The 17,344-nt window shown below is 39.8% G+C and overlaps 1 protein-coding gene across 1 annotated transcript in view; it reads left to right on the top strand.

Annotated features, from left to right (window-relative positions):
• The first annotated feature begins 426 nt into the window (after positions 1–426).
• The window catches only part of LOC146499345 (transmembrane and coiled-coil domain protein 3-like), a 77,541-nt gene continuing 60,623 nt past the window's right edge, over positions 427–17,344 (top strand). Inside the window, exon 1 of the mRNA XM_085138621.1 lies at positions 427–1,114. Coding sequence (XP_084994747.1) covers positions 1,070–1,114 — 45 coding nt within the window. The 5' untranslated portion in view covers positions 427–1,069. The remainder of the gene's footprint in view (positions 1,115–17,344) is intronic.

Below are 17,344 nucleotides of genomic sequence, written 5' to 3'. Positions count from 1 at the left end.
TGCATATTTTATATATTTATTACTCGTGCTATTTTGCAAGTGCTCCCTACTGCACCCTCAACTGAATTGCTCCAATATCTGTACAAATAGGGAAGTAAATTGGCTCTCTTTTATTGGCTCATGGTTGAGCCAATCAGCTAGTGCGTAACGTCAGGGCGATTACTCTCCTCTTTTATAAACAATACTGACTGCATTAAATCATTGTTGGTTTACACTGAGGAAAAGTGTCACCAGCGTCATCGTTTAAAGGTATTCAGAAGGATATGAGGATTACAGCCCTGAGACATTAGCAAACAGATATTACTAAAATTCCTCACTCTTCAGTGGAATTGTTAATAATAACAATAAAGAGATAATAAATAAGCCCTGTTTATTAACCTCTATGTGTGTAGTTTGAGTGGGAGCGGGTGCAAAGTCCAGCACACACAAACACACACACACAGAGGCTGTTATCTGACGCTGCAGATTAGCAGTGCTGTCAGAGTCTCTGTCCTGTAGAGTGCGTTCACCCTCAGGGAGCAGGAGATTCCTGCATTAACTCAGCATTCCCACACTCTGTCATTCCCTTAAACCTCCCTCCCTCTCTCCAAGGCTGTCCCTATCTCAGTCCCTCCTCATCTCATAATCCTCTGCTTCTTCCCTCTTGACTGGCAGTGGAGAATTGCTGTTGTTATTGTTACTGTGTGCAAAGTGTGTCCCGGCCGGTGGAGGGTGGCCGATAAGGATCAGGACAATTCCTACTCAGGCTCCCTCATGCCTTTTAAGGTGGCCTTTCCGCCTGAAAGGCACAAGTGTGTGAGGAGAGTAAAAGAACAGGGCAGCTCAGGAGGAGTGAGTGCAGTGCCGGTGGAGCTCTGACAGCTCTGCTGAGACAGGAAGCACTAGATTTCACAATAAGACGGTTGCATTGCACACAGAAGTCGACAGACTGGCACACACACTACTGCCTCCTCTTAGAGGGGAGTCGTAAAACTTCAAAGAGCCAGACAGAGCTCTGTGGTGATTTCAGAGATCTCCTGAAAACCACGCTGGAATGCACTTTGACCTCAGGGTGTGAGGAAGAGGAGACATGAGGAAGAACTACAGCGATATTCCACTCATCTATGTGACAGAGGTAGCTTTTGAACTTTATTTCACTCTAAAGTCTGACTGAATGTTGATTATCTTGTTGTCGGCTTGATGAGAGATGAAAAAGTCGCTTCTTATTTTGTTTACGCGAAGTCACCTGCAATCACTTGATATTCACAGCAGCTCAGTCACACAAAGATAAAAGCATTAATTTATGAATGAAATGTGCTCTGATGTATAGTAAGAACTTGATATTCCTGTAGGCAGGGGAAGACATTTTGCTCTGGTTAGATAATACATTGGTAAAAAAGGACTGCAAAGAAGTTTTGTTTTTTTTTAAATTTTATGCTGTGTTGTGATTACATTGGCATTTGCCACTAAACATAACCAAGTCGGAGGTCGAGTGAGACAAGTTTCACCACGTTTTTCTCTGAGCGTCGACGTGTGATTGGCCTTTGGAGCTTGAATAACATCTGAGGAATGCCTACACCAAAACACAGGCTATGCACACTTATTAAAACTGCCTGGGCTGTTTTTATTTTCGCTTTCTTTCTTTCATGATTGTTCTAAAAGAAGTCAACCGTGAAGTTTTCTGTTTCTGTTCCTCCTGTCTCTATCTGTCCATCACAATCTCAGCTGCTCTATCAAAATGTCCGGTTGGTGAACTCTGTGGCTGTGAGAAAAGCGTCCCATAGCGTATCCCTGGAAGGGCGCTGTGCTTTTGGCTGCTTTTATTGTGCTGACACTGTGTGTTTTATGTGTGCACATGCATTATGTGCCTCATTGTGCCAGTATATGCACAACACAAATGCATTAAAAAAAAAAAAAAGATCTTATGTAACCACTTCCACCACAATGCGCCTCTTCCTGTCCTGTCAGGCTAACAGCCTTCATCAGATGACCAACAAGGAAACAGTAGAGGGAAGAAGCTGGTATTTTTTATCTGTCATTCTCCTCGAGGTCTCAGCGCTGCAAAAACCTTCAGCAACAAGTCTATAATCAGCTGTCGACTGTGTTTTCACAAGTTATGCATGCGTGATATGTTGTCAAACCCTGTGTGCAGTATGTGTGCGAAGCCTGAGAAATGTAGACACTTCCATCCATTTACCATGGTAACCAGCAGTGTCTAAAGCATTCAAGACCTTATCTCAGTGCTTTGCCTTGTCTTCCTCCTGCTCTCTCACTTTGTTTTAACCCCATAACAGAGGGAAAGTCTCAAAGGAAGTAATGTCTTTTTAACCTTCATCCTTACGTGCACTTAAAGCAACACTATGTAGCTTTTGTTGTGTGGGGGCTACAGCACTCTCTGTGGCCAAATGCGGTAATTACATGAATGCTTGCGTTATAGTTAGGGCTGGGTATCGTCACTGATTTCTAGAATCGATTCAATTCCGATTCACAAGGTCCGAATCGATTCAATCCACGATTTGATTTAATTCGATTCGATTCAATTCACTTAGATTTGAATCTGGGAAATTTTGACAGTCAGAAATATTATAATTCAGATCAGTACATTTACATATTTTTGTATCTATAAAAAGGAAGCTGACACACAAGACTTTATCAAAGGTGTGAGCATCACAGCAGAGGCCTTTGTGTCAAAGTAGCTGAAGATAAAACACAGAAAAACATGAAGGTGATTTTCCTGGCCTGGGATTTTATAAAAATATTCTGCAGTAGATCAAAAACGAAAGAAAACCATTAATCAACATATGAACATTACCTCTGAAGTTACAGCGGTTTTATTAGAGACACGGCTAAGCGTTTTGCATTTTGCATAATTTTAAAAAGTTTAAATTTGTTCAGTATTGAATGGCAGAAATTAGGTTTTATTTTCGGAAGTATATAAAATGAAAAAAAAAAAAAACGTCGGCTGACAGCGCTGTAAACAACGGTAGACTTGTGCTTAACAAGCAAGCGAATAATGCAGAAAACAGTACAGAGTCTCTCTCTGTACTGTTTTCTGCATTATTCGCTTGGGGAAAGAGAGAGAGAGAGAGAGAGAGCTGTGCATCGTGGTCGAAGGAAAAGAGTGAACACATGACGATGTTTATGTGAAGCTAGTTTGGATCTTCTTTTGCTGCTGGTTCGGTCAATATTGTTTGGAGAGAGATAAAACTAACAGCTTTAGAATCAGCGCATAAAGGGCGTGAACACAAAGCTCGACCCGCCGACAGATCAGAATCAGCGAGCTGATTCGACATCTAACTGATTCTGATCCGCGGGTTGCGCTGTGTGTTTACGTCTTTGTGCAGAATCCGTGTTCCTGCTCTCATTTACTGTCTTAGCTGTTTGGTGGTTGTTGAAATTTTGTGAGGTTTCACCTGAGATTCTGGCATTTCGGGCAAAATAAATTTATATTAAAAAATCGATTCAGGATTTTAATGAATCGATTTTACGTAATCCAAGCCAGAATCGATTTTAATCGATAAATCGATTATAAAAACCCACCCCTAGTTATAGTCCAGAATAAATAGGGAACAGACCTGTAATCTAAAAAATATAAATTTGTTTTTTTTCTTCTTCTGATTAATTTTTAAAAGAAGGAATTGAAGCAATTTATGGGGTTCCGTATTTTGGATATTTAAAGGTTTTTGTAGTAGAGATAACTTTAGCTGTAGTAGAATACCTTTCTTTTAGTTTTAAGGACATCACTTCATGGGTGTGAAATGAACTGCAACCAAAAATATCTAGCAGCAGCCTCCTCATCACACCACCTTCAACCACCAACTAACTGCTTCTCTCATGTGGGTTGATTTGAACCATCTGTTTTAGTTACCATTCGTTGAGGGCTGTAATCAACCAAGTATGCCATCTCTAAAATCCCATAACCCTGCCAATCATCTTACAGTCATGATAAAAAGTAGTACACTATCTGTCAGTTCTAAGGTTTTATTTGTCATGATATATTTAAAAAAAATGTATTTGGTCTATATCAGGTCTCAAAATTTGTCAAACGCAACCTGAAAGGAACAAAAACACAAGACATATTACACTGTGCCAGTCAGTTTCAACTAAAATGAAACCAAAATGTCAAAGTAATGAATGAATAACTACAGCCTGCGATTCAGGAGCTCGTAGAACCACCTTTAGCCGGAATAACTTGAAGTAACTTGAAGTAATCGTTTTCTGTATGATCTTATCAGTCTCACATTGTTGTGGACGAGTGCTGATTCAGTTCATTGAGGTTTGTAGGTTTTTGTTTATGTACAGCACTCTATAAATAAATTGACTAAAATGTAATTTTTATTCGTGCCTTAGTAAATTGAACCCCACATAAAAATCTAATTCAGTTTTTTTTTATACAGCCACAAATCACAACAACAGTTGCCTCAAGGCACTTTATGTTGTAAGGGAAAGACCCTACAATGATACAAAGAAAACAGGAAAAACCCCAAACAATCATATGACTCCCTATGCAATCGCTTTGGCAACAGTGGGAAAGAAAAACTCCCTTTTACAGGAAGAAACCTCCATCAGAACCAGGCTCAGGGAGGGTCGACCGGTTGGGGGTGAGTGGATGAAGACAGGACAAAGACATGCTGTGGAAGAGAGACATACATTAATAATAGCAAATAATTAAATGCAGTGAGGTGTATAAATGACTAAGAATTTTTATCACAGTCTTGGTGAAGACTGAAAACTGCTGGATGCCAGATGTTTTTCTGTATTGCTGCCCAGTAGATGCCAATATGTAATATGTTCTCAGATTAATGTAAAGGAGTGCACGTCTAAAACTTTTATGCATGGCAGTAACATTTCATACATTACCAAGTAAGTACAAAAGCAGGCAGGACTGCAGTGTTTTTCAGATAAAGCTGTTTAGTGTGTTGTTTCCACAAATATGAATTCAGTCAGTCAGACAGGCAGGCATGGGCACGGCAGCACCGAGGAGAAAAGACTTTGAGCCAAATTACTATTCAGCCGTCTGCAGCTGTCAGTATAACTCCCTCTGACCGGACTCCACAGGCACTTTTTCATGTTTCCTGACCATCTTTCCAAATTTGCTGCCATCAGAAATTGTTTCTAAATAAATAACATTTTTGTAAATATTAAAACAAGAAGAATTATAAATATTTAGTTATATTTGGGAGTCCAGACTTCCAGAACGACCAGGAAGAACTGCAGAAATTGAATTAAAAAATAACATTATTGTACAATAGCATTGCTATTTTTTTTTTATCAGCACAAGATAAAATATTCTAAAATGAAATGCATTTTTGATTTAGTGCACGATAGGCAGACCCATCTGCATCCAGAAATACATGCATTTAACCAACCATTACATCTGTATGTTGTATATCTGTGTATATATAATTGTGTATATACAGCATGCACACAGTCACAGACTCACATAAACGTTTATGTCAGAGTTTATGTCAAAGAGAGGAGAAAATGCCAGGAGGTGTCCAAAAACATCCTACACCTGCAGGCCCAAACCTCTACGTGTTTGATATAATGAAGTAAATCCACCTGATGGTTTCAGGGGTGTGTTTTATTTGTGTTGTACACTAACAGGTGCCCAATTCATGAGGCACCATACTTCTAAGTGTACAGATGACTCAGTAATTGTGTTTCTGCTGAGCAATAAAGACCCTGCAGAGGTTTCAGAGTGGTGTAGTGCTGCTTCTTGGAGAGATGCTCGTAGATATGATTCTCTCGGCTGTGGAGTTTAAGCAGTAGTACAAATGCTGTCACTCTGTGCTTGATGGCAAGTTGACCTTTGAGCTTCAGGTGGTTCTTTGAGGTGTTTAATGACGGCACCTTCATGAGATTGCTTTATTGTTGTTTTAACATCAAAAACACAAACAGACCTGCAGGTTGATTGACCCCCTTCTATATCAGCTTAGGACTTTGAACAAGATCTATCCAATCCACGCTGATGCCAACCTCCAGACAGAAAAGCCAACATGCAGGTTAATCACAGGGGCCACTGGACTTTAAACATGTCTGTGCAATTATTCTGCCGTTATTCTCCTGATTCATCAACAATCAAGCTTATGGTTACCAATTATGGGCAGTCGAAGCTGTATGATTCAAATTCACAAAGAGAAAGTTTTGAAAAAGTGAGCAAAATCATCATCTACAGAAAATATGTGAAAATAGTTTCCTTCCTGAAGTTCCTTAATGTATGGGGTCAAATCGAGCCACAAGTCATGAAGCACAAAGATGCCTCTTGATATCACATTTACAATTTGATGATTTGAATTTGCAAAAACAAGACAAAGGAGTTGAAGGATGGATGAATGCTTTAGTGTCCTCACACGTTGACTGTTTTAATTCATTATACTCTCACCATAATGATGTTTCTGGCACATGCCACCTCGAACAAATTCGGTTTGTTGTGAAGGACAAGCTGAAGGCCTTTGGCATAATTTAGTTTTGCTTTCTCCTCAGATAACATCCAAACACTTCCAGTACAGTCATCTCCTATCAAAGTGTTACAGTTTCTGTTCTGAATTTCAGTGTTGTGGGATGATTTCCTTTTGTTTAATTCTATTTATAGTCTTTATTTGGCAGTACGGTGCAGAGAGTAGACAAGAAAGCAAGGAGAAAGTGGGGCTATTGCGGGGGAAGACTTGAATACATGCAACTACTCCAACCTTTGGTATTTGGAGCACCATAAGCTCAACCAAGTGAGCTTATGGTGACATGGAGGAACCCTCGTCATGAATCGTCCATGAATAGGCGCCTTAAAAAGATGGAGAGGTTTATGTATGCCCCTGAGGCCTATTTGCCCCAGTAGGGCCTCCCAGGGCAAAGTGGTTCCAGGTGAAGGGTCAAAGTCTGATTCTTATGATTACGATCTTTATGAAGGACTCATAAATGGACGATGGTGTCTCGCTGGGACTGGGGTTACAGGGTCCACACAGCCATGACTATACTGCATCTCCTGCACGTCTGTACTGTAATTTATACTTACATCGAGGTTATGATGCCATTAAAACCAAGCGAACACATGGACTGAAACAACTTTTAGAATAGAATAGAATAGAATTCAACTTTATTGTCATTGCACGTCACAAGTACAAGGCAACGAAACTTTTAAAGATTAAAAAATAACATTTAAATAATCTAAAAGAGGTTGTAATGAGATAAATAATTATTAACAGGACTAGTCGCACTAAAGGGCTGTAGAACAAAAAAACCTTCTGTTCTTTTTTGATATTTAATGTTTCCATTTGCTTCTAGTCTCATTATGACTCACACTTTCCTCTCACGCTAATTACATTTTATTTTTGCACCCAGACAATTTTATAGAGTTTGTTCAGCGTGTCTAGCATGTAGTGAACAAAAGCCCACATCTTCATCATTACTCCCAATCTCACATCTGCCTGAAAACTGTCAGTCCTCATGATATAAATTTCTGAGAATGCTCGTTGCTCCACGTAGCGCTTACTGTGTTGACTTGCCAGCAGCTGGTTAGAAGCCAGTACAAGATCAGGAACTGAATTAATTAAAGACATAAAATGCATATCCTCGAGGTGAATCAGCTGAGGTTTAGTGTCTGTGAGGGTTTCCGTACAAAGAGTTGTGTGTGCGTTTATGCATGTGTGTCTTTGTCTTTGCCTGCTGCACTGTTAGTGGCTACAACTAACAATTAAAAAAAATAATTAAATGGCTAAACTTGCAAGATTCCCATTAGCCTCAAAAGCACCGTAGTGCAAAACAGAAAGCGATAACAAGCTAAACTAAGCTGATGCAAGAGGCCAAAAGGAAGGTGTAAGAGTGTGCCAATAAAAGGAGCAGGAGCATAAATAATGAGAATTATTTAAAATAGCACTGAAGAACAGTATTCAAAGAGTGTAAAGGCTGTACTAATACTTTGATATTTTATGATGTTTTTGTTACAACATCCTGACATCAGAATGTTTTAATTATCCAGTCTTTAAGTCTGATGTCGTTAGCTGTTTCTGGGTCCAAACTTCGATTCATGTCCCAAAGTCAAATAAACACCGTGGCAACACTGAGAGTTACAAACTGTCTACATTGTTTCATCTGTAATAAAATGGTCAGTGTGGCTGCTCAGGTGTAATAAATGAAGTTAAACATCCAGGCATCCATGAAAAGTTAGAGATCACTAGTTTCCATCTAAAGATGATATACCATGTTCTGACTGAGGGATTTCACATTAGCACAGCAAAGCTGTGGATAAGTGACGAAATGTTTCTCCCACTGACAACGCTAAGTCCAGATGAATAGAATCAACCTTTTGGGATTACTCAAAATGGTTTTAAGGTCAAATTACAATGAAGGTCAAGGTCGAATGCTTAGCCAGCCCAGGTACTCGTGTCCTAATATATTGTTGTGAAGTTTAAGAGGGTCCATGGAAGCTTGTGGGTAATATAAAGTTTTTAGTTACAGTATTTTTAGGGATGGACCTTTTTAGCTGCCAAATGCTGGTAAGAGGCATGTGCTACACAGTGAATTGTGAAAATTTACATTTTCATATCCAGCACATGGAGTAATGTCCTTCATTTAAATTCATGTTTACTTAACATTGATGAATGTAAATCAATATTATCTCACTTTTAGCTCTACTTTTGGTCCCCACCAACTGCTGCAGAAAATGTCTAGCTTCCCACAGTCACGTAAAAAGAAAGTACACCCTCTTTAGGTTTTGTGGTCTGGGGAAGGTTTATAAGGCCAGTAAATTGACCCCAAGATCAGTGACCATACAATACTCAGAGATACAGAAAAACCCAAGTGCTACACCTCAGACTCTACAGGCCTCAGTTAAATGTTAAAGTTCATAAAGAAACTATAAAAACGACTTGACAAGTGTTGCTTGTTTGGAACGACTACAAAGAGAAAGCCTCTTACCTCTAGAAAGAACATGCCAGCTAGACTTAGGTATGCAAAGCTGCATCCCAACAAACCACAAAGCTTCTAGAACAATATCCACAGCATGTTAGCACACACACACCTCATACCAACAGTGAAGCACAGTGGTGGAGGGGTAATGATTTGGGCTTGTTTTGCAGCCACAGGACGTGTATACCTCGCAGACATTGAGTCAATCACAAACTCCTCCTCTGTACCAAAGTGGTCTGGAGTCAAATGTGAGGACAGCTAAAGCTTGGCCTAAATTTGGTCATGCAATGGGACAAAGATTCCAAGTACAGCAGCAAATCTGCAACAGAATTACTGATAAAGAAAATAATCAAGGTGTTGCAGTAGCCCAGCAGAAGTCCAGAACTCAGCCTGATTGAAATGTTCCTGTGGGATCTTAAGACTGCGGGCCGTAAATGAAAACCTCAGCAAAGTGAAGTGACGTTATAAAGAAGAATGTCTCACCTCTGTGTTCCCTCACTAATAAAACCAGGAGACGAGGGAAGCAGCAGACTTACACAAACCGAACGTGGCCTCATCAGACACTGATGAGACCGGAGCTGTTTGTGTTCAACTCTCCTGATGATAATGACCTTCACTGACAAGCTTTTATTCAAATTACTTCCTCTGCATCCTCTGATTTTTGTGCACGCACTAACGAAAGGTGCGATGCCATAGTCACCGTCCATTACGCCTCATCTCTTCTGTTAATGCAATGCTCAATTTATCACCATGGCGACAAGCAATGTTGTTAGCAGCCTCTTACTGTTGATGGCGCCAGCTGTGCGTCAGCAGACATTCAGACACACTATAACTAATTAAAGGAAAAACATAAACCCTTCACTCCTACAGTGACGGGATACTTTGACAGGCATTTCACCTGCTCAGTTTCTACAATAACAAACCAAAATTCGCACATTTATACCAGGATTAAACCACAAGACAACCACCTTTTATAAAAAATAATCACCTAATTGTTATTAAAAAAAAGTTATGTTTTCACCGGTTGCTGTGATTTATGAAAGACACAAGCGTGTCTGTATATTTGGTTTGTCATTAAAGTCTGAGGGGCACTTCCTCTCCTCACGCTTGAACACGAATGCTTGATATGATAGGATTTATTCATCCTTTAACCGGTTTCCTGTTGTGTGTGTGCTCAGCTTCATTAACATATAACCTTGTCCTTGACTTTAGCCTCAAGCTGCCTGGTCTGAAAAGTTTGTAGTGTAAACAGAGGCTTAGTCTTCCTTCTGTCATAATTTATTTTGTCAGCAGAAAATAGAAGCGTTAGATTCCCTCACTTTAGTTCTATTCCTGCTTACAACCCTACCCTCATTAAGATGATCCATTGTGGTTGCTCTGTAAAGGTTCTAATACAGGTTTATGCTCATGCCGGAGGCCACTGTTGAACTGTATCACCTTGTGCTGAGTTGGGTTTTTGAATATTTTATCCCTATAATCCATAGGTTACGTTTTAGGTCACATCAGAACAAGGATAAAACCTAAATACAGGTTAGTGGAGAGCACAAAGAGAGAGCATGAGAAAAAATCTGCGCTTTTATAACAAATTTTTAGCGGCAATTTATTAAACTTTTAAGTTTCATTTGAAGATAAAGCAAAGATGGAAAGCTAGCATGTTTTCGCTTAATGTGTCTCACAGCTAGCAAAGGAAACGTTGAGAAACAATGGATTATATAAGTCTCTGTTGCTCAAAAAGCTAATAAATCTATAGAGCTATTTATAAAGGAGACTTTTAGCAGTCGGCCATCCTACAGTATGTGAATGTCGGGGTTTTAGCAGCTGAGTCACTTGATATTTTGAAGAAATAACAGTGGAGGTGTCGGTTTGTTGAACCCCTTCCTCTTATCTCTCGCTGACCTCTCACTTTAATTTCACACTTGTGATTTCCAGTTCCTTTAACTCTGCCTCGGTACACCTACACATCACAGCAGTTGTCACTGATTCTGAGGGAAAAAATGAGCAGAGAGAGACCTGAAACCACTCAGAAGAAGACAAAGGGGCCTAAATGTCACACTCTAGCGGTGTGGGGCAGGCGGTGACGTAGGCGTGTGGTGGGACGACACATGAAAGCGTGGCCGCTGCCCCACGCTTTGAAAGCGTGACCCTTTAGATATTTATTTCAAACATCCTGTGATGCCTGGGTGTTTGCTCAGAGAGGCTGTGCTGTCCTTTATGAAAGCTCTCACACATTCTGATAGATCTGCTCATGTAACCGTGTTTTGGATCTAATGTGAAACATATTAGACACAGCTAGGACTGGGACATGCGATAGAAATTAATATGTTTCACATTAGATCCAATGGTTTCCCTGTTTTATCGCAATTTTAAAGATGTAAAGATGAATCTGTTAACTGGAAACGCTTTTATTTTTAATATGTAAACATTTTTACTACCTCTCTTTAATCCATAGTCATAGCAGACTTGTGTCTTTGTTTTATAAATTAGAACAAAGTATAACAACTACAGCATGTGGACGAAATGCTGGCCACGCCTCCTAATCTTTGATTCTGGTGTATAAACACTTTTCCTTGATATTCATTATGAAGAACTCACTGAGCTCAGGGATTGTGTGTGATGTGTGAGTCACCAACTCTCTGCTAACTGCAGAGCTCTAAACCTCCTCTGGCATTAACATCAGCACAAAAACTGTGTGCCGGGAGCTTTATGGCACAGGTTTCACTGGCTCCTGTAGATGTGACGCATTGAGTCACATGTGATTGTGTAAATTTAGAGCACCTCATTTTCTCCCAGCTGTGTCTAATTCCCATTAGCCCTCAGCGTGTTAGCATGTGTAGTCCTGCCATTCCTATCTATTAAAAATCTTTTCTGTTTTTTGAGCCAGTTTTGAATTGTTTGTTTTTCTGGACTTTGCTTTATGGACTTTCAGCAAACAAAATTAAAGGCTTGCTTTAACTTTAAGTTTGGCTAACCCATTTCCATGTATCCATATTTGGGTCCTGAGCGCTACAATTCATCACACTCTTGTCCACATAGTGTCGCTGACTTGCGGTTAACCTCACAAATCCTTTTCACCAGACTTTAATGAAACATAAAGGAGAACAGCCATGCGGATCATTTTATTTTAACGAACTTGGGTAATTCTGATCTGTTAGTGGTGCCCCTTTAGAAACTGCAGGAACCTTTAGACACAGAATTGTAAATGACATTAGACTTAAAAGCAGAACAACATACATACAAATATAACTGTTACATTTACTGTGATGTTATAAAATGCTTAATCTTCTGAACATAAATGTAACAGTTTATGTTTAAAACGTTTAATTTGAGACATAAAGTGGATATAAGGGGCCAGCTGACAATGTTAAAACTATCGCCTCTGCCGACTTTTGTTTTTGGGTTAATTGGCCAACCCACCATCTTCAGGTATCTGGTTTTAGCAACTGGTTAAAAATATTCCATCTGTCCACTTCCTTTACCAATTCAGGGAAAAGACAAGGTAAATCCTGGACAGAGAGAGAGACGATCAGTCCCACCTATCGGCACTTTAGGATCAGTTAATCAAACATGTGCTTCTTGGACTTAAAGGATACTAAAGTATGAAAGAGGAAACCTTAAAAGCACAGGGAAGCCCCTGCTGGCTTATGCCACCCTGGTTTAAAAACATTTTATTCAAATGGAGATTTTTCTTCTGGGGAAGGTCAACCTGTCTTTGGCAAACAAAAACCCATCTCTGTTGTGCCCATTCAGTGGACCATCTGTTGCATATGTTGCATGTTTGTGCTCCACTGTATTTGTGTGTCTAACGGCATCGATTAGGCCATTTACGCACATAGTGCATACAATAAAGCTGCATCAGGGTTTATAAAGCTGTGGCTGTGTGACCAGCCTCAACAGTACAGCAGTCTGCTGCAGTCAGCTTAAATTTACCGCCACATCTCCTTAAACCCTCTCAGCCTTTACCCACCCCCAGCGCACCCATTCAAGAGTCCCATTAATTTAGGCATGGAAAGAAAAGGCATGGCTGGATAGCGGGGAACTTTAGCCTTCCCTGAAGAAATGCTATTATAGAGGGTGAAAAGCGCTTAGGGAGCGTGAGGAAGAGGAGGAGAAGGAGGAGGAGAAAGTCTTCTTCAGTTCATTTGCTTGAAAGAAACAGAGTTGCTTCTGAGGCAGAGATACAAAAAGGAGGGAAGGCAATAAATAAAATGAAGAAATTGAATTAAAGGCTTAAAAAAATGTGCACACAGGTTCAGATGTCTCGGAGAACTGAAGATTAGAGCACACTGTTCATGGTTTTACTAGATGTACCTGCTGCCTGGCTCATCCTGAGCTTACGAAGCTAACCTACAAGAAAATGTAATTTATTTAACACTTCTGACCTCAAACTTGGTTTGAAATGTTAAAAATGTTTTTAAACAAAGATTTAAACTATGAAGATTTTTAAATTAAATAACTGACACACTCCAAGTTATAATATCACACTAAATTGCCAAATAAAGATAGCTGGGTTAGGATAACAAGATATGCACTGACTGTGGCGCAAGCTCCGTTTACAAAGGATGGGCTCGCTTATACTCTTTAACAAGGATCCGAAACTAAGATACACAGCTGGAAACCCTTTGCATCGACATGTAAGGCATTGCTACAACCAGCAGTCCAGCATAAATAATAAACTTTGGGCTAACGTGGCAGGCTACCCATGATATTTAGGATAAACCACACAGAACCAGGTCAAAAACCAGTATAGACAACTGCAACCAGATGCATGTGGTGCACAAGTTGATTCATGAAGTCACAGTTTGAATCCTTGAGTCAGAGAGCAACTTTAATCTGAGGAGTACGAGCTTGTAAATGTATACTACTGTCATATCTAGTGCTGCTTGATAGGCAGACTCAGGGAAATGCTCAGAGATATAGCTTTATTTCTGAAACTCATAAGGTGGTTCTAGGAAGCAAATCTACCAAGAATACTATTACAATTGGAATGCTAGGAAATCAGAACTTACTACACAAAAGGAAAATAGGGCACAAGGAAGACACACAGCACAAGGATATAGGGACCATGAGGAATGACACAACAAAGGACAGAAGAAAACTGAGGACCAAAGTTTAGACGTGAGGTAAAAGCAAAGTGGAGACACGTGAGGGAAGACAGCTGAACAGAATCCAACTAATGAACTGAAGAGAAGCAAAGCGGAACATAACACACGCAGAATGAGAGACTATCAGAATACGTCAGGAATGAGGGAACAGAAATGCAGACTCGACACAAAGACAGAAAGGGAAACACGCAGAGACAAGGCTGACCTCATTCAGAGATCAAACCAGGACGACACCAGGGCAGACTGGAAACAAAAGGGAACCAACAACAACCAAGGAACTGAGAACTAGAAACTTAGATAACACAACTCAGAAGTGCTGGGAAATAATACTGTAGTCAAAGGATGGAACACAATATAGAACTAGAATGTAAATCACCGGGTACGACCCAGGAAACATGACAGGACTTAGAAGAAAATGGTCTGTGCACATAACTGGTCGCATAATAATAAGCTTCTTTTGATCTGCTGCCTCTGTTAAATGTACTGCATTACTGCAATATTCACACAAACTCAACATTTCCTTCATAATTAAAATGAAAGCCTTCATTTCCAAACGTACGTTATTTGAAGAAAAATGGCAGAAGAGATTATCCACGGCTTTGATATTCACCCTCTGAAAACGGCTTACTAATTCTCACACACCAGGGAGGAAGTGAGGGAGAGACAGCAAGCATCATACAGGGAAAAAACATGGAGAGGGAGAGGACAACAGCTATGGGGAGAGCACGGAGATGTGACTGATGAAGATGATCAGACAGACAGATGAAGGAGTGTCACAGTTTTAAACTTGGCACTACAGATCTGCTCTGACCCTGTGCGCCCTGCAGTCCCTGTTCACCAATCTGCAGACGAAGAGACGTAGCCAGAAACTCCATATGTACGTGAATAGGTCTCATCTGCTGCAGATTAAGCAGCTGTTTGCTGGGAAGTTCACAGTATCAGCGTATTTCTGTTTCCCGCCTCGTGGCAAAAGATTTATTTCAGGTCTAGCCGAGAAGGACTTAGTGACGGATTTATAAAAGAGTCGTGCACCTTGCACTGTTGAATCTACATTTCAGCAGGCTTGGCTTCATGGCTGACCCGCTGCTGGAGTGTTTGATAATACCATGTCAGACTGATTACTTCTGCCTGATGATACATGTAGATGCCCAGACTGATTAGTCACTGTCCGCACTGCCAAGCTTTAGCCGCAGCAGCCTCCGTCCTACTCTGCTTGTATGAAAGTCTAAGGATCCTTACTTAGTCACTGCTGGGCCTAATGGGGCTCATCCCTATCAACAGAAAAACACGGAAGGACATCTACATAGTTGAATCTAGTCTTGTGGACTAAATATAGAGGGATTGCACCCAGTTTTAGTTTTCAAGGTTCCTTTGGATTGCAGCAGAACTGCAGGGTTGAAAGGGATTAAACGTGCAGTGCCAAGTTCTGCAAGTACATGAATAAGTGACAGAGAGGAAGATCGTGCAGAAGATAAAAGCCTAGAGGTGACAGACAGGCAAGGAAGTTCTCTTCCAAAGGGGAGAAGCATAAAAATGTTGGAAAATATAATTGTTGGCTCAGATTTGTAATGAAAGTGAGCAGGAGGGTGGCAGCTTTAATGGGAAGAGAGGGTGAATGTGAGGACAGGGAAGCAGAGGGAGATGAAAGAAGGAGTGTTTTTGGCTCGGCGGGGCACAGGCAGGGCTTAAAAGCGAGGAAATTTTCTGTGCCTGAGACATGTTTGAGTGTCAGGAAAAGCAATGAAAGGAGAGTGAAAATGAAGGTGTTTACGGCTGAAAATGTTTGCTTTACTCCGAGACACTTAATTTCCTGCATCATGGAGGAATATAACGCACAAATTTAACATGAATTGATGGCAAATATATGTAAAAATAAACACAAAAACAAAAAAAATGTGTGTGTGTTTTAGACAATTTATAAGAACTTTGGACATCTTTAATTATGTTATTTAAGCTAAAATACCTAAAAAGAAAATCGTTTACAGACTTGTTCAAACTGGTGGCTCACGGCTTACTTTGATTAAAGTTGTTTGGAGAGGAAACATCAGACCTCCTTCTCCTCCTTCAATTGTTCCCTCTGGCTGTTTCATATCTACCTGACCATGTGGCGCCACAAGAGAGGAAGGAGTGCTGTGCAGATACTGACTAAAATCACAGCAGTGTGCGTTTCTGTGTGTGTGTGTATGTGTGTGTGTGAGAGAGAGAGAGAGAGAGAGAGAGAGAGAGAGAGAAAGAGAGAGAGAGAGAATAATGCTGTTTTCCAAGGAAGATTCAGGGTTTTTATGAACTCATAAATCATATTTGTGGTGTATTGTGTTGGGGAAAAAGACTCATTTGAACAGAATGAGAATCCTCTGCTTCTTTTATGCTTTTATCAGGAGAGATGCATCTGTTCTATATATTCCATGAATATATCCCCTGCATTTCCTTTCTTTAGTGGTATAAAATGCTAAAAACAAAGGCTTGACTTGAAGGCTAATTGTGAAGCACTGTCGGCTGTCCCTAAGTCAGGAAACATTTGGTAATTGTACTCAAAGTCTGACTACTACTTCCATGAAGTCATAAAACCTCTGCTGCTGTACACTGCAAAACCTCAAAATCTTATCAAGTATGTTTGTCTTGTTTCTAGTCAAAATTTCTAATCACACTTAAAATACGAGAAATCAGCTACAGAGCAACATTTCAGTGAGATATAGGAACTTGTGAAAAAGTCTTGAAAACATATTGTTTTACTTTATTGTTTTATTTTTTGTACCTTTTAACATTTCACAAAGTAAACTTGTTTTGTATTATGAACACATGTTTTTGTTGGCTGGTTAGAGTTGCATGGATCGTAGATTTATCAGTTTTTTGTGAATATAAGCTGCTGACTGGTGAGCAGAATTTTCAGCTTGGTACGTTAGTGTTCATCAGTTAATCATAAAACATATTTAGTGCTTATAACAAATATATTATGCTAAATAAAGACAGATTTTTCCACAATGGATATGATAGTAAGAGTTAGTAAAGCTATATTAAAGTCTCCCACTGCAGTCTGTTGTTTCTTAGATTCAGCAATGAAACTGAATTTAAAACAAAACATAGATGACATTCTGTCGCCTCGGCAACCACCAAGAGTCACTCTCATTGGATAATGTTAATAAATATCTTTCACTAAATATGAACATTTTCTACCTGTCCTTGTTTAAATTATGAAAGAAGTTATTATGCCTGAGAATCTCTAAAATGTCGAATACTTTCCACTAAACAGTCGTCTTCTACTTTGGTTAGTTTTTTTAAGAACCATTTAAAAAAACATATTTTGCTTTTGTTTTATTTTTTTATTGCAATTCCTGTAGAGTAGCTTTTATAGTGTTAAT

The sequence above is a fragment of the Neolamprologus multifasciatus genome, chromosome 17 (assembly GCF_963576455.1).
Source record: "Neolamprologus multifasciatus chromosome 17, fNeoMul1.2, whole genome shotgun sequence".
Taxonomy (NCBI): domain Eukaryota; kingdom Metazoa; phylum Chordata; class Actinopteri; order Cichliformes; family Cichlidae; genus Neolamprologus; species Neolamprologus multifasciatus.
The sequence above is the reverse complement of the archived record's forward strand: the minus strand, read 5'-3'. Positions and strand labels throughout refer to the sequence as shown.